The 21,064-nt window shown below is 49.0% G+C and overlaps 1 protein-coding gene across 2 annotated transcripts in view; it reads left to right on the plus strand.

Moving 5' to 3' along the window:
• The window catches only part of IL17RD (interleukin 17 receptor D), an 85,753-nt gene extending 65,334 nt beyond the window's left edge, over positions 1–20,419 (plus strand). For both annotated transcript variants that reach the window (XM_073574129.1, XM_073574131.1), the window contains exons 9-13: positions 1,412–1,466; positions 1,797–1,907; positions 2,230–2,414; positions 8,209–9,118; positions 17,762–20,419. In XM_073574129.1, coding sequence (XP_073430230.1) covers positions 1,412–1,466; positions 1,797–1,907; positions 2,230–2,414; positions 8,209–9,118; positions 17,762–17,868 — 1,368 coding nt within the window. In that variant the 3' untranslated portion in view covers positions 17,869–20,419. The remainder of the gene's footprint in view (positions 1–1,411; positions 1,467–1,796; positions 1,908–2,229; positions 2,415–8,208; positions 9,119–17,761) is intronic.
• Positions 20,420–21,064: the final 645 nt, after the last annotated feature.

Genomic DNA, 21,064 nt, shown 5'->3' on the forward strand with positions numbered 1-21,064 from the left:
GCGTTGCAGAATTTTAATCCACAGCCTGTCACTTTATGTAATGCAGAGGCTGCAGCAAATCCACAGCATTTCTGGGACAAGATGTGTGCAGTTTTGTGCAGATGTATTGTTGCTGGACGTGACGGAGCATATATCCCCAGTATTGTTTAGTATGAGTATAAATAATATGGCAGTGTGATTAGTTATACTGATTAGCACAGATCCCCTATTGAAGACTTTCCATATAGAAAAAATGTCAAATATTTTGTGGCAAATGCCTGGTGCAAAATGCAACGCTGCTTCTCGCCCATACCATGACGATCTAGAAACACTAATAAGGCAAACTGGGAATAGGAAGAGCGCACAATAGGGCTTTAAATGTTAAAACAACACATCGACCAACATGGATCTGCTCACCTGGTGGTTCTGCAACAAAGCAACGTAACAAACGCATAGATCAGCTGTTGCAAGACAAGTCCAAAGGCCTTCGAGAAAGAACATATCCAGGTGAGGTGTGACTGGATGCACTGCTGGTGATAAAATTCCACAAATATTTCCCTTAGACACTTTATTTAAGAACGTGCTTCGAGGTCAACGCAGGACCCCTTCATCAGGACTAAAACCTAGAAACTCGATACTTGCGTCTTACTGCAATCACCCACTAGAGGGTGCTACGATACTGCAGTTAAAAATGCAGAAAAGTTGGGAAAACACAAACTTTCCTAAATGTGGGTGTACTGTAAGTAAACAAGGGTTTTGTAAGATTAGTCTTATTAATAGAGTTAAAGGGGTTGTCCAGTGAAGACAAGTGATCACCTATCTGCAGGATAGTTGATAACTTGTTGGTTGGTGGGGCTCCGACCACTGGGACCTGCACCAATTGTCAGAATAAGGAGTTTTTATCCCGGTTACAAAATGGCAGGTCGTACGCCCCCTCCTCCACTCTTTCTCTATATGGCTGCTGAAAAAAACTGAGCGCACTGCTCTGCAGAGCCATAGGAAATAGACGAAGCAGCAGTCAAGTATGGGCATTACTGCTCCATTCTAGCATAGACATTGCATTGGTGATGACTTAATTTTTTCACCCTACATTCCCCTTTAAAAGACATGTATTGTTCTGTATATAGAAGTCTAGTTTTGCCTTAAAGATGTAGTAATAATAATGCAGGCACTGCAGGACCTTAGGTATCCATGGTTACGATCACTAGCAACTAGCTAACTGTCACTATATCAGTGGTCGCAACCATGGATACCTAAGGTCCTGCAATGCCTGCACATGAGGAAAGAGGCGTAGCCAATCAGAAAAGCTATACGTTTCTAATTGGAGGTATGTGCTAATATTATTATTACACCTACTACCTATAGGGATAGGATCTTGGAGATGGGAATACCTTTTTAAACCGTCCTTTGTTTCCTATTTTATTCTTTGTAGCTTCTTGATGACACCAACACGACGCGGCGCTCTGTGCACTACTCTCTAAAACCCGGTAGGTGTCTGGATACTGTATAATACGTACAGGGACTGGATGTAAGCCCTAGAAACTGAAGTGTAATTATTAGTATTAGTGTTGATATAGTGGTAATATTGGGGACGGGGACGCGTCTGGAGGTCGTCTGCCGCGCCTCTTGGCCATTCATGTTTGGTTACTGCAGGCTCGCACTGCTTTGGGGGGGCTGACTCCTGTTGTGTGAGTGCAGGGAGGAAATATTGGGAATGTAATGGCACGTGACCAGACGAGCACGAGCCCCTCTTGATTTGTGGGTCATTGGGGACCCTGCGGATGGCGTCTGACCACTGTCCGTCTCTCTGTTTGTAGTGCATTCTCCCTGGGCCGGACCAATTCGTGCCATCGCCATCACGGTTCCTTTGGTCATCATTTCTGCCTTTGCAACGCTGTTTACCGTCATGTGCAGAAAGAAACAGCAAGGTACGTGCCGAAATGTCAGGGTTCTGCGGCAACACTCCAGCATGCGGAGGTGAGAGCTGCTGCTGATGCCTCCTCTGTGGACGTTTTTTTTGGGGGGGCTCGCTAATGAATAAGACAAGGTCACAATACCGCCTAACCGTACACACGTGCCACAAGAGCCGAGGTCATCTTCCAGAGACCACCTACTTCTTACGAATTTTTATTATTTCTTTTAAACGTGTCAGTCACAAAACTGTATCCTGGATCCAGTCACAGCAGATCTGCCTTTTCCTCTTGTTTTTGTAGCCTCCGTTCCGCCGCTGACACTCTTCTTACCTTGTAGAAAACATCTACTCGCACCTCGACGAGGAGAGCTCCGAGTCCTCCACTTTGGCTGGAGGCCTCCATGTGGAAAGGCCTCGGCCACGGCCTAAAGTCTTCATCTGCTACTCCAACAAGGACTGTCAGAAGCACGTCAACGTCATCCAGTGCTTCGCCTATTTTCTCCAGGATTTCTGCGGATGTGAAGTGAGTCGCCAAGTGTAAAGCTTACTGCAGACTCAAGTCTGCGGCCTGCACCCCGATCTCTCCAGAAGAAAACGGAGCCCTTGTGCACCCTGGTTTGGGCGATTGATGGGGGTTCAGTGCCCGAACCTCCCGTACTGAGACTAAGAAATATAGATGGTTACATCAAAATGAACTATATACTGGGTTGTGTGTTGGAGGTTTAGGAGTGCCACCATGTTGTGCTCTGTTATGAACCCTGTGTTTGACATATGCTTGTATCGAAGCTTCTGAAGGTTTATACCACGGCGGCTGAGGAGCGGAGTAACTTAAGGACTCCAATGAAGCCTATAGGGGCCCGGTGTATAATTTGTGATTAAAATATATTTCAATGTGAAGCAAAAAAAGAAGAAATATGCAGCACTCACCGATATAGCTGAAAAACTGTGCGTCTTTATTTCACATAAATTCCATCAATAGATGTGTGGACATGCAGGACGTTAGAGGAATGCTAGGGGAGGGAGGTGCCAGACAACGGCCGTTTCGTGATTACTCGCTTCTACGGATCCAGGTGCGAGTATTCGCGAAACGACCGTTGTCCGGCACCTCCCTCCCCTAGCATTCCTCTAACGTCCTGCATGTCCACACATCTATTGATGCAATTTATGTGAAATAAAGACGCACAGTTTTTCAGCTATATCGGTGAGTGCTGCATATTTCTTCTTTTTTCGCTTCACATTGAAATATTCATGTTTTTTCATGCAAGCACCTCCATTTTTTGACTGAATTATATGCCGCAATACTTCAGATAAATAGCTCCGTCTGGTAATGTGGTGATTTGTGTACCCTAGTATGCCGTTCATCTCTTTGCTCTTTGCTAGGATCATTAAAATATATTTATAGATTTGTCTGGATACTGTATACAAGTGTAAAAACTGTGATAAGAGCGCCCCCTGTTGGTCATTTTCCTGCTACCTGCTGCTTTAGTGTCTCCCAGTAGCTACTTGTTGAAGAGTTAAGCGGGAGTCACACATAGCAATCTTGCTAGCGAGATTGCTGCTGAGTCACAACTTTTGTGACACAACAGCGATCTCACCAGCGAGATCTGTGTGTGACAGCGATCAGCAACCGGCCCCCTTGCCGGGATCGCTGCAAGAAACCTTTGGACATATTTCTCCTTCGACTCATTGGGGGACACAGAGACTGTGGGTGTGTGCTTCTGCCGTCTGGAGGCTGACACTAAGTATACAAAAAAAGAGTTAGCTCCTCCTCCGCCGCATACACCCTCGCCCCCAGACCGGGCGTAACTCAGTTTTTTGCTTAGTGTCTGATGGAGGCACACGCAGTCTGGAGCTCCAGACTAGATTTTTTTTTTTTTTTTTTTTTGGTCTCTTTCTATGAAGATAAGATAGGGGCGACGGATCCTATAGAGAGGGTCCGATCTCCCCAAATCATCAACGGGCGACCACGTGTGAGTAGCCCTCCACGTGTTTTCTCTCCCGCACCGAGGGACACATCTGGGACTTTTCCCCAGACAACCATTTTTCTTTGTTATTTTTCTAAAGAGGTGGCAACGCATCCTGATAAGAGGATTCGGTTCCCCATGAACCCCAGCGGGCGAGCACGTGTGAGTGATCCTCCACGTTGTTACTCTCCTGCAACGTGGGAATGCATTAATGCCCCTACCACCCCTAGGTAGGAGCCCAGGGGTGGTCCTGGAGGCGCAGGTGAGCCAAGGGAGCGAAGCGTCGAAGACTGGTGCAGTAGCCTCCCCCTCCCGGCCCAGGGATGGGGTTGAGAGCACCACAAGCCCACGGCGCAGAAGCCACAGGGGGGAGGCCCGGCTCACCTCTCTTGTTGATGGGCGTGGAGTGTGGCCAGAGCCCCGTCGGCGGCCGCGGCCCCCGCTGTATGGTGAGGCCCGAGATTCCGCCCGCCCGGCCGACTTCCGGGGGTAGCCGGAAGCCCCGCCCACTAACTTCCGGGGGCGGAGAGCGGCGGGCGCGCTCAGTTACCGGGGAGCTCCCGCCCTCCTCCCTCGAACGCCGCACGTGTAGTGCGGCCAGAAGCCCCGTCGGCGGCCGCGGTCCCCGCTGTATGGGGAGGTCCGGAGTTCCGCGCGCCCGCCGACTTCCGAGGGTAGCCGGAAGTCCCGCCCACTAACTTCCGGGGGCGGAGAGCGGCGGGCGCGCACAGTTACCGGGGAGCTCGGCCCCCCTCCTCATTTCCTCGCGAAGTGCGGCCGGAAGCCGCCGCCTATCTCCCGGAGTGCGCCGCAAGTGCCCCGGCGAGTAACGCCGCACGCCCCGTGGAAGAGACGCAAGGTGGACATTACCGATGGGTGAGTGCAACCCCGTTTCGAGTGCCGCACTAGTGGTCAAGGAAGGGGTTATCCTCCTCCTCCTACCCTACCCTGCAATATGTCTGGCAAAGGGAAAGTTCATTCTTTCCTATATGCTGTTTGCGTTTCCTGTGGGGTCAGGCTGCCTAAGGCGCAGCCGGATAAATTTTGTGAAGCCTGTGAGTCGGAGCGAGCCCAGGAGCCCCCCATTGTTGCAGAGCCCAGAAGTCAGGACCCCCCAGAATGGGCGGTGTCTTTATCACACTCTATGATGTCCCTTACAAGGGCAATTGAGTCTCTTCGAGGCCCGGGCAGGGACAAGGATGGTGGTCTGCCAGCGGAAGACAGCTCGTCCACGTCTCAGGACCCTCCGACCGTTAGAGGCCGCTCCAGCACCAGACAAGCTCATAGCAAAAGAGCTCGTTCCCCGTCGGCCGGACCCTCTGGGGCTTCGGCGGCGGGTATTAGGGCATCTCGTTCCCCGTCGCCGAGCTCGGGAAGCGAGCAGGATGAGGGCGAGGAGGAGGGAGAGGAGGCCTGGAATCCAGAAAGCCTGGGATACCAAGACTCGGTGGACAGCCTCATTGAGGCAGTCAACCAGACATTAGAGATCGAGGACGATGTGTCCACGGCCTCAGGTCACAAGGTCTCCTTCAAGAAGACCAGGCGACCGCATAGAAGGTTTGCCACGCATCCGGAGTTCGAGGAGCTAGTCCAGAAACATAGGGAACACCCGGATAAGCGTTTTGCAATGCAAAAAGCGCTGCAAGCAAAGTATCCGTTTCCTCCTGAACTCCATAAAGGATGGGTGGAGTCGCCAGTAGTGGACCCACCGGTATCACGTTTGGCGTCAAGATCGCTATTGTCGATACCCAGCGGTTCTTCTATCAAGGACCCAACTGATCGCCTTATAGAGGGGCTTGCCCGCTCAGTGTATGAGGCAGCGGGGTCGGCCCTGGCCCCCTCCTTTGCGGCTACTTGGGTGGCTAAGGCCATGGTTTCATGGGCGGACGCTCTGCATAATGCCCTCCAAGACAGAGATCTGCCTGCGGAGGTCTTGGAGGTTACAAATCAGATATCAGGGGCAAGTGATTTTCTCGTCAGCGCCTCTCTGGACGCGGCCGAGTGTTCTGCTGTGGCAGCAGCAAATGCGATCGCCGTTAGGCGAGCATTATGGCTGAGATTGTGGAAAGCGGATTCTATCTCCAAAAAATCCTTGACCTCATTGCCTTTTCAGGGCAATCGGTTGTTCGGTGAGAAGCTTGATAAGCTTATCTCAGAAGCCACGGGGGGGAGGAGTAGTTTCCTCCCACAGCAGAGGACTTGGCCAGCATTCAGGCAGACACAGAGGCGTTTTCGGCCCTTTCGTAACCCGTAAGGTAGTTTTAAGGCCAGCTCCTCCCTTCTTGCCGAAGGTTGTCTCTGCATTCCATATCAACGAAGACATTGTCTTACCCTCGTTTTGCCCGGCACCGGTGCACAGGGTAGAAAAGGCATTGCACACCTTGGATCTGGTAAGAGCTCTTAGGAGGTATGTGACAAGGACAGCTCCTTTCCGCCGGACAGACTCTCTATTCGTGATCCCAGAAGGGCGGCGGAAGGGGCTCGCTGCGTCCAAAGCGACTTTGGCCAGATGGGTTCGCCTGACGATCCAAGAATCTTATGAAATTAGTGGCACGCCGGTTCCGGCAGGGATCAAGGCATACTCGGCTCGAGCAGTGGGTGCCTCATGGGCACTGCGGCACCAAGCTTCAGCGGAACAGGTGTGCAAAGCAGCTACCTGGTCCAGCTTGCATACGTTTGTCAAACATTATAACGTACATACCCAGGCATCCTCGGATGCAAGCCTGGGAAGAAAGATTCTCCAGGCAGCAGTTGCGCACCTCTAATCAGGGGCGCAAAATAGCATGGATTGGGTGAGCTAAGATCCCGCCCAGGGACTGCTTTAGAACGTCCCACAGTCTCTGTGTCCCCCAATGAGTCGAAGGAGAAACATGGATTTTTGTGAGTACTCACCGTAAAATCCTTTTCTCCGAGACGCTCATTGGGGGACACAGCACCCACCCTACTAGCCAGTTGGCTTTTGCTTATTTTTTAGTTATACAAATCCTTATGTAAGGATCAGGGTGGTCCCTTTTCCAGACGTATAATTTCTTGCCTGAATTTAAGGCGCGTTCTCCTACTGCTTATGCACTAAACTGAGTTACGCCCGGTCTGGGGGCGAGGGTGTATGCGGCGGAGGAGGAGCGAACTCTTTTTTTTGTATACTTAGTGTCAGCTTCCAGACGGCAGAAGCACACACCCACAGTCTCTGTGTCCCCCAATGAGCGTCTCGGAGAAAAGGATTTTACGGTGAGTACTCACAAAAATCCATGTTTTTCGTCGCCGGTCTCCCGCTGGCCAGCACGCATCGCTGTGTGTGACAGGCGGGAGACCAGCGATCAGCTGTAAAAAAAAATTAAAAATATAGTTATTCTCACCTTCCGACGTCCCGCGCAGCCATCCCGCCTCTCTCCACGCTCCCGGTCCCAGTGATCCTTTGCACGAATGACCGCGAGACGTCGCGCTGCTGTGAGACTGTGACATTCTCGCGGTCATTCTCGCAAAGGATCACTGGGACCGGAGCGTGGAGAGAGGCGGGATGGCTGCGCAGGACGTCGGAAGGTGAGAATAACTATTTTTTATTTTAATTCTATTTTTTTACAGGGATATGGCATCAGCGCTAACGAACACAGCGATGCCGGGCGCTCGGCATCGCTGTGCTGATCGCTGGTGAAGCTGTCTGTTTGACTGCTCACCAGCGATCACATAGCGACTTACCAGCGATCCTGACACGTTGATATCGTTGTCGGGATCGCTGGTAAGTCGCTATTTGTGACTCCAGCTTTATTACCATCTTCGTAAATTGGGTATTGGATAGCACTTATAAATACAAACCATTTTGCAATTTACTGCTAGTGAAAATTTTCAGTCGTTCCTGAGATATTAACACATTTTTTTCTTTATTTACAGCTTGGAGACCGACCACCAATGCTAGACAGTAAAGCATGCACTTCTTACAAGCTCTTTTCTATTGAGTTGATAAATATAATTTTGAAGCTGACCAGCATCGCTACAGCATGCCGTTACGTCCGAATCCTGGCCAGCTTCAGTGCATTGCTGATATACTTGACAGACAGCGGTGGTCGGTCTCCTAGGCAACGATTTGTAAATAAAGAAAAAAAAAGTCTTTATCTCAAGAACGGCTGAAAATTTTAACATGCAGTAAATGACAAAAGTGCTTGTTTTAACAAGTCCTGTCTGACAATATCCATCCGTAAAGATAGGCGTAACCCTTTAATCATTAACCCACTGTTATCATCATTTTGTGTTTGTTTTTTTCCTTCGCTATGGAAGGAAATAAAAATAATGAACTTGATTTTATTCTGTTTGCCCTCCACACTTGCACTTTATTTAATGTCCCTTATTCTCCTCTAGGTTTCTTTGGATTTGTGGGAAAACTTGAAAATTTGCAAAGAGGGACAACGAGAGTGGCTGAAACAAAAGCTGAAAGATTCTCATTACATCGTCGTCGTTTGCTCCAAGGGAATGAAGTATTTTATCGAGAAGAAGAAGAAAAAGAGTGAATCTGGAAAAGGGGAGATCTTTGTGAGCGCCATGGCTATGATAGCCGAGAAGCTAAGTAAGGCCCAGGACAGCTCGGACGACCTGAGCAGATTCATCACCGCTTACTTTGATTACTCCAGTGAGAAAGACATTCCGTGTCTTCTAGACGTGACCAAGAAATACAAACTCATGGACCACCTTCCACAGCTGTACTCCCACCTCTACTCCAAAGAGCTGAGCCTGCAGGACCATGAGCACTACCCCACCAACATCAGCAAGCGCAATTATTTCCGAAGCAAAGCCGGCCGATCCCTGTACGTCGCCATATGTAACATGCACCAGTATATTGATCAGGAACCCAACTGGTTTGAGAAGGAACATATTCCCGCACACTCTCCGACCCTGCACTATCAGGAACCTGTAATGGAAAAGTTTGACTCTGGTTTAGTCTTGAATGACGTCGCAGGGAAACCAGGAACAGAACATGACTTCCCGGTAAAGGTCGATGTGGTGATATCGGCGGAAAATCACTTATCGAGCCCGAGCAGTGACAATGGGGAGGACATGGAAGGGCAAACATCACCGGTTGAGTGTTGTGTTCTCCAACCGGTTCTTCACTCTGTGAAGGTGGTGAACCAGGCGGACATGCCTCGAGACTCTGGGATATATGACTCTTCTGTTCCATCTTCTGAGCTGTCATTACCTTTAATGGATGGATTATCACCCGATCAGGTGGAAACGTCGTCTATTGCAGAAAGTGTCTCATCATCCTCTGGATTAGGTAAGGCATGGTCCTTTCAATCAGTATGTGGTCAAATCTTAACAGACCGACATTTTACATGTGGCTTTCAGCGTTGGTTACTTAATGGGAGAATCAATTGGGTGACACTGGTATTTCATAGGTTTTTTTTCTGAAATCCGCTGATCCAATTTTTGACAACTGGCAAACAGGTTTTTTTTGTTATTACAGGGTGAGATCTTTATTGGCCATTGAATGAATGTGTCTTTATAGCCAGTAGTCCCTCATTATGATGCCCTTGTGCCTTAAAGTGCTATCACCCCTGTCCATATGCCCTTTTAGGACCTATAAACATACTCTAGAGCAGGCCTGGTCAAACTTCAGGCCCACAGGCCACCTCCGGCCCCCTGAGTGTTCCTGTGTGGCCAGCTGACACTCAGTCAGAGAGCTGGAGTCCTCACCTTTGTATGTGATAGTTAACCCTTACCTCCCTCTTCGCTCCCAGCTTGTACTGTTGTATGTCCAGTGCAGGACAGGTAAGGGTTAAGTCCCCCATAGTTCTCCCCCTGTGGATCTGTGGCTTATCACATCCACTCCATAGACTGCAATAAGGATTCCCACCCCCTCCTGTCAGCTCCTGCCCATATGTGTTGTGGATCTCTGCATGTGGAGTAGAGGTGGGACAAAACTTTTTTCCAATGTTCCCAATTTATCGCTTGATCAACTGCTATTACGTGTTACGATAAGCTTCATTGCAACAAGTATTGTCAGGCTATGTTCACACAACTGTAATATTTGTCTAAGTGCTGTCTATGGGAAAAAAAAAGAAACCCGACCTCAGGCAGAGCACTGGGAGCAATGTTATGGAATTGGGCTATTTAGATTACAGCTTGAAAATGTCTGTGTGAGAAATGTCACAGCCCCCATCGGTCTCTTGTGTATTTCAGATCAGACTCACCTGTTGAAGTCTAAGGGTGTACAAAAATAAAAAAATTGGATCCCATATGAATCCTCCATAGAGCATCCGATTTTTACGAATACATTTCCATTACTAACACAGGACACTAAGGCCATGTACACATGCTGCGGTTCTGCTGCGGTTTTGGCCCTGCAGAACTGCAGCAGTTCCGCAGACATGGTACTTTACCATGTTAGCCTATGGGTTTTCAAAACCGCAGTGCTCACGCTGCGGTTTTTTACCTGCGGAAAAGCTGCGGGTTTTTTTCCGCAGCATGTCAATTGTTTCTGTGGATTCTGCTGCGGTTTCACACCTTTAACATAGTAGAGGTGTGAAACCGCAGGGCCAAACCGCAGCAAAACCGCAGGTCACTTTACCTGCGGTTTTACCTGCGGTTCCGCCGGAAAAAACCCGCAGGTGAATCTGCAGTGTGTGCACATACCCTAATTCTTCTTTAAAATTTTATTCACTTCTGATATCTAAAAATGAATGCCATACAGATGACAATACAGATAGAAAATCGTCTTTTTCTAGATGAAAATAACGATTTTTTGATACGCTCATGTAAACTTCATCACATAAGCAACTACTTTTGATAAAGTGACAAAATTAATATTATGCAGAATAAAGGGTGATCCAAAATCAAAGGTGACTTTCATACTAAATTTAATTAAATAATCTAATCACATTTCTAATTATTATTATTGTTATACATTTATGTAGCGCCATTTATTCCATGGCGCATTACATGTGAACAGGGGAAATATACAGTCATGGCCAAAAGTTTAGAGAATGACACAAATATTAATTTTTACAAAGTCTACTGCTTCAATTTTACTAATGGCAATTTGCATATACTCCAGAATGTTATAAAGAGTGATCAGCTTAACAGCAATTACTTGCAAAGTCAATATTTGCCTAGAAAATTAACTTTATCCCCCAAAACACATTTCAACATCATTGCAGCCCTGCCTTAAAAGGACCAGCTAACACCGTTTCAGTGATTGCTCCATTAACACAGGTGTGGGTGTTGATGAGGACAGGGCTGGAGATCAATCTGTCATGACTAAGTAAGAATGACACCACTGGACACTTTAAAAGGAGGCTGGTGCTTGGCATCATTGTTTCTCTTCTGTTAACCATGGTTATCTCTAAAGAAACACGTGCAGTCATCATTGCACTGCACAAAAATGGCCTAACAGGGAAGAGTATCGTAGCTAGAAAGATTGCACCTCAGTCAACAACCTATCGCATCATCAAGAACTTCAAGGAGAGAGGTTCCCTTGTTGCCAAAAAGGCTCCAGGGTGCCCAAGAAAGACCAGCAAGCGCCAGGACCGTCTCTTAAAAGTGTTTCAGCTGTGGGATCGGGCTACCAGCAGTGCAGAGCTTGCTCAGGAATGGCAGCAGGCAGGTGTGAGTGCATCTGCACGCACTGTGAGGCAGAGACTCTTGGAGCAAGGCCTGGTCTCAAGGAGGGCAGCAAAGAAGCCACTTCTCTCCAGAAAAAAACATCATGGACAGACTGATATTCTGCAAGAGGTACAGGGAGTGGACTGCTGAGGACTGGGGTAACGTCATTTTCTCTGATGAATCCCCTTTTCGATTGTTTGGGACATCTGGATAACGGCTTATTCGGAGAAGACCAGGTGAGCGCTACCACCAGTCTTGTCTCATGCCAACTGTCAAGCATCCTGAAACCATTCATGTGTGGGGTTGCTTCTCAGCCAAGGGAATGGGCTCTCTCTCAGTCTTGCCTAAAAACACAGCCATGAATAAAGAATGGTACCAGAATGTCCTCCAAGAGCAACTTCTCCCAACCGTCCAAGAGCGGTTTGGCGATCAACAATGCCTTTTTCAACATGATGGAGCACCTTGCCATAAAGCAAAGGTGATAACTAAATGGCTCAGGGAACAAAACATAGAGATTTTGGGACCATGGCCTGGAAACTCCCCAGATCTTAATCCCATTGAGAACTTGTGGTCAATCATCAAGAGACGGGTGGACAAACAAAAACCTTCAAATTCAGACAAAATAAAAGCATTGATTTTGCAAGAATGGACTGCTATCAGTCAGGATTTGATCCAGAAGTTGATTGAGAGCATGCCAGGGAGAATTGCTGAGGTCCTGAAGAAGAAGGGTCAACACTGCAAATATTGACTTGCTGCATTAACTCATTCTAACTGTCAATATAACCTTTTGCTACTCATAATATGATTGCAATTATATTTCTGTATGTGATAAAAACATCTGACAAACACACATAAAAACCAGAGGGCAGCAGATCATGTGAAAATATAATATTTGTGTCATTCTCTAAACTTTTGGCCATGACTGTAGAGTACAATAAACATGTGCAAGACAAGGGATACACAAGTAGAGAAGGAGAGGGGACCCTGCCCGTGAGGGCTCACAGTCTACAGGGATGGGTGAGGATACACTAGGAGAGGGTAGAGCAGGTCGTGCGGCGGATCAGTAGACTGAGGATCATTGCAGGCTGTAGGCTTGTCAGAACAGGTGGGTCTTCAGGTTCTTCTTGAAGGTTTCCGTTGATGGTGAGAGTCTGATGTATTGCGGCAGAGAGTTCCAGAGTATGGGGGAAGCACGTGAGAAGTCTTGTATGCGGTTGTGGGAAGAAGAGTTAAGGGGAGAGTAGAGAAGGAGATCTTGAGAGGATCGAAGGTTGCGTGCGGGTAGGTACCTAGAGACCATGTCACAGATGTATGGAGGAGACAGGCTGAACTAGATGGACATAAGGTCTTCCTTCAGCCTTCAAAACTATGTTACTATGGATGGCTTTGTATGTCATGGTTAGAATTTTGAACTGGAGCCTCTGGGCAATAGGAAGCCAGTGAAAGGCCTGGCATAGGGGGGAGGCTGGGGAATAGCTGGGAGACAAGGTGGATTAGTCGGGCAGCAGAGTGTAGGATGGACTGGAGCGGTGCCAGAGTGCAGGAGGGGAGGCCAGAGAGTAGGAGATTGCAGAAGTTGAGGTGGGAGATGATAAGGGCATGCACTAGTGTTTTTGTGGTTTCATGGTTGAGGAATGCGCGGATCCGGGAAATATTTTTGAGTTTGAGGCGGCAGGAGGAGGCGAGGGCTTGGATATGTGGTTTGAAAGAGAGCGCAGAGTCGAGGATCACCCCAAGGCACCGAGCGTGTGGGACTGGGGAAAGCGAGCAGCCATTGACATAGATGAATTGGTCTGGTGGAGGGGTAGAGTGAGATGGGGGAAAGATGATGAATTCTGTTTTTGTCCATGTTCAGTTTGAGAAAGCGAGCAGAGAAGAAAGCTGAAATAGCGGACAGACATTGTGGGATTTTGGTCAGTAAGGAGGTGAGGTCAGGTCCAGATAGGTAGATCTGCGTGTCATCGGCATAGAGATGATACTGCAAACCGTGGGATTCTATGAGCTGTCCCAGGCCAAAGGTGTAGATGGAGAAGAGTAGGGGTCCTAGGACTGAGCCTTGAGGAACACCGACAGACAAGGGGCGAGGTGAGGAGGTGGTGTGTGAGAAGGAGACCCTAAGGGTGTGTGCACACTGCAGATTCTGCTGCGGATACGCAGCAGTTTCTACTGCGGTGTACAGTACCTTTATAATCGATGGAAAACAAAAACCGCAGTGCACACGGTGCTGAATTTTCCGCACGGATTTGCTGCGGTTTCAAAACCGCAGTATGTCACTTCTTTGTGCGGAATCCGAAGCGGTTTTAGGGTATGTGCACACGGTGCGGATTCTGCTGTGGATCCGCAGCCTTTCTGCAGCTGCGGGTCCACAGCAGATTTAGGTACGTTGTACAGTACCATTGTTTTCAAAGGTAAACTGGAAAACGCTGTGCACATGCTGCGGATCTTTCCGCGGTTTACAATCCACACACAGCATGTCAATTCTTTTGTGCAGAAGCGCTGCGGTTTCACACCTCATCCATTATGAGGTGTGAAACCGCAGGGCAAATCCACAGATAAACTGCGGATTTTACTACAAAATCCGCACCACCAATAAACTCTGTACGCACATACCCTTAACTCTGCTCCATTGTAGGGTTGTCAAACCGCAGGGGAAAACCGCAGGCTAACCTGCAGATAAACCACAGGTCTTCTGACCTGTGGATTTTGCAAAATCCGCACGGAAAATTCTGCAGCAGAATCCGCAGCGTGTGCACACACCCTAAATGTTCGGTCTGTCAGGTATGATGAGATCCAGGATAGGGCCAAGTCTGTGATGCCCAGAGAGGAGAGAATCTGTAGCAGGAGGGAATGGTCCACAGTGTCGAAGGCAAAAATTTTCTACCTTTCCCTCTCTACTCTAACTTCTGGTCTGCTTGTGGCGTGTTTTTTTTTTTTTTTACTTCCAATGACATTTGTTTGGGAATCCCAGTACATTTTGAGGTACTCACACGGGACATCATCAGGGGGCATAGGCTGCGGTCACCGCCACAGCTGCTTTCCCCACCATGAAAAGAAGCGTCATCTGTTTCAGAGACTGGACTGGTCCCTGCCGGGTCATCTCTTCTCCTAAGTGCCAGCAAGGGAGCGCACTGTCACTGTGCATTCAGAGGGATATAGCACAGAAAACTCATACTGAGTATACATCAGAATTTAAATACGATGAATTAAAAGGTGAGCAAGACTAGCTGAGCCTCCAAAACAGGCATCACTGATGGCGCCTACCTCCCGAGAGGGCAGAGAGGCTGTGGCAGTGTCTGCAGCTTCTGCCCCTTATGACTGCTCAATGGAGTATCCCCGCATGCACTGGTGAATCTCAAACAAAATGTCATGGGACGTTAAAAAAAAAAAAAAAAAAGACAGGCTGTCAGAATATAGAGGGTACGTTAGGAAATTTTTCATTGAAGTATATTAGAAATAAGATTACCATATTTTTTGGACCCTAAGACACACTTTTTTCCCAAAAAATTTTGGGGAAAAATGGGGGTGCATCTTATGGTCCAGATGCACTTACCAGGAGATACCATCCGAGGCTGATGGGCGGCGATTTGGCAGATGATCGGTGGTGCGGGGGCTCTGCCGGCATTTGTGGAAATCCCGGAGCCCCCGCACATCCATCCCGGGCTGGTGCGGCACTTTTGCAGGTGACTGGCGGTGCAGGGGCTCTGCCGGCGTGTTTTGAAATGCCGGAGCCCCCGCACTTCCATTGTTGTAATGCTGAATTGAAAATGGCCGCGCATAGTGAGATCTCGGGAGACGAGATATCGTCCCGGCAGACGAGATCTCATCTCCTGAGATCTCACTTTGCGCATGCGCCGCCTCCGGCGGCCATTTTCCTGAAGCTCAATTCAGCTTTACAACAATGGAATGCTGAATTCGGCTTCAGGAAAATGGCTGCCGGAGGCGGCGCATGCGCAGAGTGAGATCTCGTCTCCCGAGATCTCACTATGCGCGGCCATTTTCAATTCAGCATTACAACAATGGGAGTGCGGGGGCTCCGGCCTTTCACAAAATGCCGGTGGAGCCCCCGCAGTACTGATCACCTGCAAAAGTGCCGCACCAGCCCGGGATGGATGTGCGGGGGCTCTGGGATTTCCACCAATGCCGGCGGAGCCCCTGCACCACCGATCATTTGCCAAATCGCCGCCCATCAGCCTAGGATGGATATGTGGGGGCTTTCACAAAATGGCAGAGCCCCCACACTACCGAACCTGCTGCACCAGCTAGGGATGAGCCAGACCACCTCCTGTGACCCCACTCCACCAGCGCTCCATATCACACCCTACCCCCCAGGTAAGCTGAATAATTCGGACTGTAAGACGGACCCTCATTTGACGCATTAATTTTTTTCCCTATTTTTCTTCTGAAAATTTGGGGTGCGTCTTATGGTCCGGTGCGTCTTATAGTCCGAAAAATATGGTAGATTACACTGAACAGATATACATTTAATATGAAATTCACCTTTTGGTTTCGGACCACACCTTTAAGTTCAGCCGATTGGTTCGGCCCTACACAGCAGTGCCAGTTTCTCATGTGGCCCCTTGGGAAAACTAATTGCCCACCCCTGCTCTAGAGGACCACTTAAGACCCCCTCCATGATACAGAACGGAGCGCTGCTTTGCACTGGCAGATGCTTGGCCCCGGTGGCTCTCATTGTGGTGGACAGGAGTTGTCCTTTTTATTACATGGATGTCCATTTGTCTGAATAGATGTTCCTCTCTAGCAGCCACTACAGAAAGAGAACTGTTTGCTGGATGTTGCTTCTATTGGCAAAATCAGCAGCTTACTGGGACCTCCTGACTGTTGGGGGAGAGAAGGATCAAACATTGCACATTATAACACTCGAACCTTTTGTTGTCCCTGAAGATAAGTCACCACCAGAGGAGTCTATCCGTGACTTTTTTACCTCTTTGTCCCCATACAGGACATTTGTACAAATCGCCTCTTCAGAGAGAAAGCGAACAGGAACTCTAGTATCACCTACTGGATGTAGCAGTCCTGAAAGTCAATATCGACCCGTTAACCCAAGACCTGTAAGCAAGGCCCTTTAAGAGGTTAAACCGGAAACTCCTTTTGCAAGCGTATGTTTCGGGTTTTTGCCCCTCATTGGCGCAAAACAGGAAAACTACCTTTTAGTACTATGCCATGTGGCAGGTCCCTTTTTAAACAATGTTAGCGTTTTGGATTACTTCCCCTAATACAGTAGGTGGCACTAGAAAGTCAGTCCTTTTTCTCTCTGAAGATACTATATAAATTTCCAGAGGAGCATGTCATGGCCTATAAGTCTCCTTACGCTGACTTGTTGCTCGCCACAAAGAGAACCTTTACCCATTAAACAACCTCCGCTACTTATCTGTTGATTGGCGGTCGTTTCATAACCTGTTTACACAGCGTGCTTCAGATGCGCACTCAACAAGCTTTAATAGAGCGCTCACTGCGGATTTACTGCCATTGCTATCGGCAGCACATATCCTGTTTACACAGGACGATGCGCTGCCAAGAACAATTTTTTTTTTTTTTGTTAGGCTAGTTTCACATTAGCGTTTACGGCCGGTGCTAAGCCCCTCCGCCTACGGACGCATGAGGCTGCCTGCGTCCCCTATCTTTAGCACTGGGGATGCACGCCGTGCGCAGTATGCGTTTGGCGGCGCATGCGTCCTTTTGACGCTGCGCCGACCAGCGCCAAATGCAACAGGTTGCAATTTGGTGCGCTCAGCGTCAAAAGGACTCATGCGCCGCCAAACGCATACTGCACACGACCTTTGTCCCCAGTGCTAAAGATAGGGGACGCATGCAGCGTCATGCATCCGTAGGCGGAGCTACCGGCGGAGGCGCGGCAGGGGCGGGGCTTAGCTACGGCCATGCGCAGCCCAACGCTGCGGCCGTAAACGCTAATGTGAAGCTAGCCTTATACAGCTCAAAAGATCATTTCACTCGACGAATGGGCACCATTCTTGTTTATCGGATGCAAGATTAGCGGGAAACAAATATATTTCCCAATAACCATGCAGTGTAAATTGCGCCGTAACTCTTCTCCCCACATACAGAACACATGAAGATACAGTACATCTCCCCAACTATTAGATCTGAGCAAGTAGATCCAACAATCACGACCAGACCAGATCCCTGCCAACCATCTCCCACCTGCTGGCTAGTTCTTCTGATTAGTAGGTCCGGCGACATTTACCACTGGACCCAGGGTCCTGCAGATCGTTTTGCTCAACTTTACCTTATCCATCTGTTTTCAAGCCTGTTTTAATCACGTTCTGTTCCCTTCCAGGAGAGGAGGAGCCCAGCGTCCCTAAATCCGTTGTGTACAGCCTCTGCAAAGCGGATCTTCACTGCCACATCCATCCGGACGAGCTGCAGGCCGTCGCACCTTTGTAGGTGACGGCTTAACCCATTCTGTGCCAATGGCCCGGCTACCTCCCCCCCTCTCCCCCACATGGCAGTGAAGGAGTTGTTATGCATTGCCACTTTAAGAAACAGGTTTTTTTTGTGTGTGAATAAAGTCACGGTATCACTGCAGACCCTGAACCTACTTGAATTTTAATGAAAGACTTTAATAGAGTTTTATTCCAGTGAAATAGCTGAAAATATGGTTGGGGGGCTCGGATCCGAAGCGTCATCGTATGTTTAATGGATTCATTCCTGGACTTTGTAGCTTCTGTCTTTAGCTATTTTACATGATACAAGGAACTTATTATTTTATTTTTTATTTTGTTATGACCATGAAGCCCAGATTTTTGTTTTTTTTGACACTCGTCCATTGCACCTATAATCCATGAGCTAAAGAAACGTGCACCTTGAGAATGGCCAGAAGAGTGCGACCATTCACCATGACCACTAATGGACATCTAGGCCTCAGAATTGTATATGTACCATGTGCGTGGATTCCTGTAGGTAGTGGCACCGAAAACGTGGCCTCCCGTGGACGTCCTTCCACATTTATGCTCCAGATTTATCATTTGCAAGTTGTTGTTTTTTTTGTTTTTTTTTTAAAGTTTCTTTTGTCTTTTTTGTCTTGTCATTCGTTTTTGTTTGGTTTTTTTTTTGGGACAATTTCTTTAAAATCTCGCCCTCTCTCCCTGAATTTTACGCCTAGTCATTTTTTAAAAAAATATTTTTTTGCCATTTTTTTTAGTTGCAAAAAATTTGCGCAAAATCCTCATCCAAAAAAGTGATTGGGATTCAAATAAATGAATGCAAAAAAATTAGCAAAATGCGGCAAGTGATGATTTGGGTGCAAACATCTGGAAAGACTAAAACCCTCCCATTATGGCAAATAAGAAAAAAAAATGAACACGTAAAAAAGTGACTTTTAAAAGGCGCAAATGAACGGACGAATATGGCACAAAACGCAGAAAACTAGAGACGGGGGGGGGGGGGGGGGTGCAAAGGTTTGAAGACCCCGAATATGGGGATCAATTATTGCAAGGCCCCAGACGTGACCCTACTAATATCTCCGGTAGGGACCCCCGACCCTTCGTCGGCTTTATATTGCGCTCCGGCTTGTGCTTCAAAAACTCCATTGGTCCAACTTTAGCAAACTCTTGCACAACTATAGTAGCAGCGACTTGTGTACGTCCTTGTAAATATAATTTATGTCACACTTCCACCAACTATGGAAGTTACTGGACTTATGTTTTATGAAAACCCTTTCTTAAAGGTGGTACCCGCTTCGGCCCATAGGTGCCTAATTGAGAGCATGTTGATGTATTTAAAGGGATTATCCAGGACTTGGATATTGAAAAGTCATCAGAAGGGAGGGGGTCCGACACTCGATCAGCTGTTTTGCAGGTCCCACAGCGGTCGGAAGTAACTAGTGTATGGATCGGGGGCGCCACATCGCAGTGGCTTTACTCCAATCCCATTGAAGTGAATGGATGTACATAGTGTATGGAGCCGGCACACCACTGCCCCACAGTGGCTGTTCTTAGGTACTGCAGCTCAGCTGCTATTCACTCCAATGGGAGCTGAGCTTCAGAACCCAAGAATGTCCACTATACAGTCCTGTTTTAATTGCAAGACCTGCAAACAACTTATCAAAGGGGTGATAGTCAGATATTGATGACCCCTCTGTTTCAAAGGCCCTTTAATAGGGGGTCATCGCACTGATCCTAGAGCCATATCAGAAACTTAATTCTGGCCATAAAACCATTTTCTCACATGTTGGTAGTTTTTGTTTTTATATATATATATATATATATATATATATATATATATATATATATTTCTTTTCCCTTTGCAGTGATACTCACTATAACCAAACGTCCAGAATATACAGTTGATTTTTAGAAATCATCTTGGAACATTAACGTGATGCCCCATCCTGGGTTTTTTTTTTTACTGTATTTGCAAATTATTACAAATATTATGTCCTTTCCAATTTATTTCAATGCGTTTTTAAACCCGTTAACTAGGGATGAGTGAGTAGTGTAGTATTCAGACTCGCTGTACTCGTTCGAGTACCTCCTAATACTCAGGTACTCGTAACGAGTAGCGAGTCCAATGTAAGACTATGGGAAATGCGATTGGGGCGAAGACTGTGCTGGCCTGTGCGGGGACTGTGCTGGCCTGTGCGGGGACTGTGCTGGCCTGTGCGGGGACTGTGCTGGCCTGTGCGGGGACTGTGCTGGCCTGTGCGGGGACTGTGCTGGCCTGTGCGGGGACTGTGCTGGCCTGTGCGGGGACTGTGCTGGCCTGTGCGGGGACTGTGCTGGCCTGTGCGGGGACTGTGCTGGCCTGTGCGGGGACTGTGCTGGCCTGTGCGGGGACTGTGCTGGCCTGTGCGGGGACTGTGCTGGCCTGTGCGGGGACTGTGCTGGCCTGTGCGGGGACTGTGCTGGCCTGTGCGGGGACTGTGCTGGCCTGTGCGGGGACTGTGCTGGCCTGTGCGGGGACTGTGCTGGCCTGTGCGGGGACTGTGCTGGCCTGTGCGGGGACTGTGCGGGGACTGTGCGGGGACTGTGCGGGCCTGTGCGGGGACTGTGCGGGGACTGTGCGGGCCTGTGCGGGGACTGTGCGGGCCTGTGCGGGGACTGCGCTGGCCTGTGCGGGGACTGCGCTGGCCTGTGCGGGGACTGCGCTGGCCTGTGCGGGGACTGCGCTGGCCTGTGCGGGGACTGCGCTGGCCTGTGCGGGGACTGCGCTGGCCTGTGCGGGGACTGCGCTGGCCTGTGCGGGGACTGCGCTGGCCTGTGCGGGGACTGCGCTGGCCTGTGCGGGGACTGCGCTGGCCTGTGCGGGGACTGCGCTGGCCTGTGCGGGGACTGCGCTGGCCTGTGCGGGACTGCGCTGGCCTGTGCGGGGACTGCGTTGGCCTGTGCGGGGACTGCGCTGGCCTGTGCGGGGACTGCGCTGGTTTGTGCGGGACTGCGCTGGCCTGTGCGGGGACTGCGCTGGCCTGTGCGGGGACTGCTCTGGCCTGTGCGGGGACTGCTCTGGCCTGTGCGGGGACTGCGCTGGCCTGTGCGGGGACTGTGCGGGTATTGTGCTGGCCTGTGCGGGGACTGTGCAGGTATTGTGCTGGCCTGTGCGGGGACTGTGCGGGGACTGTGCGGTCCTGTGCGGGGACTGTGCG

The sequence above is a fragment of the Dendrobates tinctorius genome, unplaced genomic scaffold, assembly GCF_039654945.1.
Source record: "Dendrobates tinctorius isolate UK_male_01 unplaced genomic scaffold, ASM3965494v1 ptg000038l, whole genome shotgun sequence".
In the NCBI taxonomy this organism is placed as follows: domain Eukaryota; kingdom Metazoa; phylum Chordata; class Amphibia; order Anura; family Dendrobatidae; genus Dendrobates; species Dendrobates tinctorius.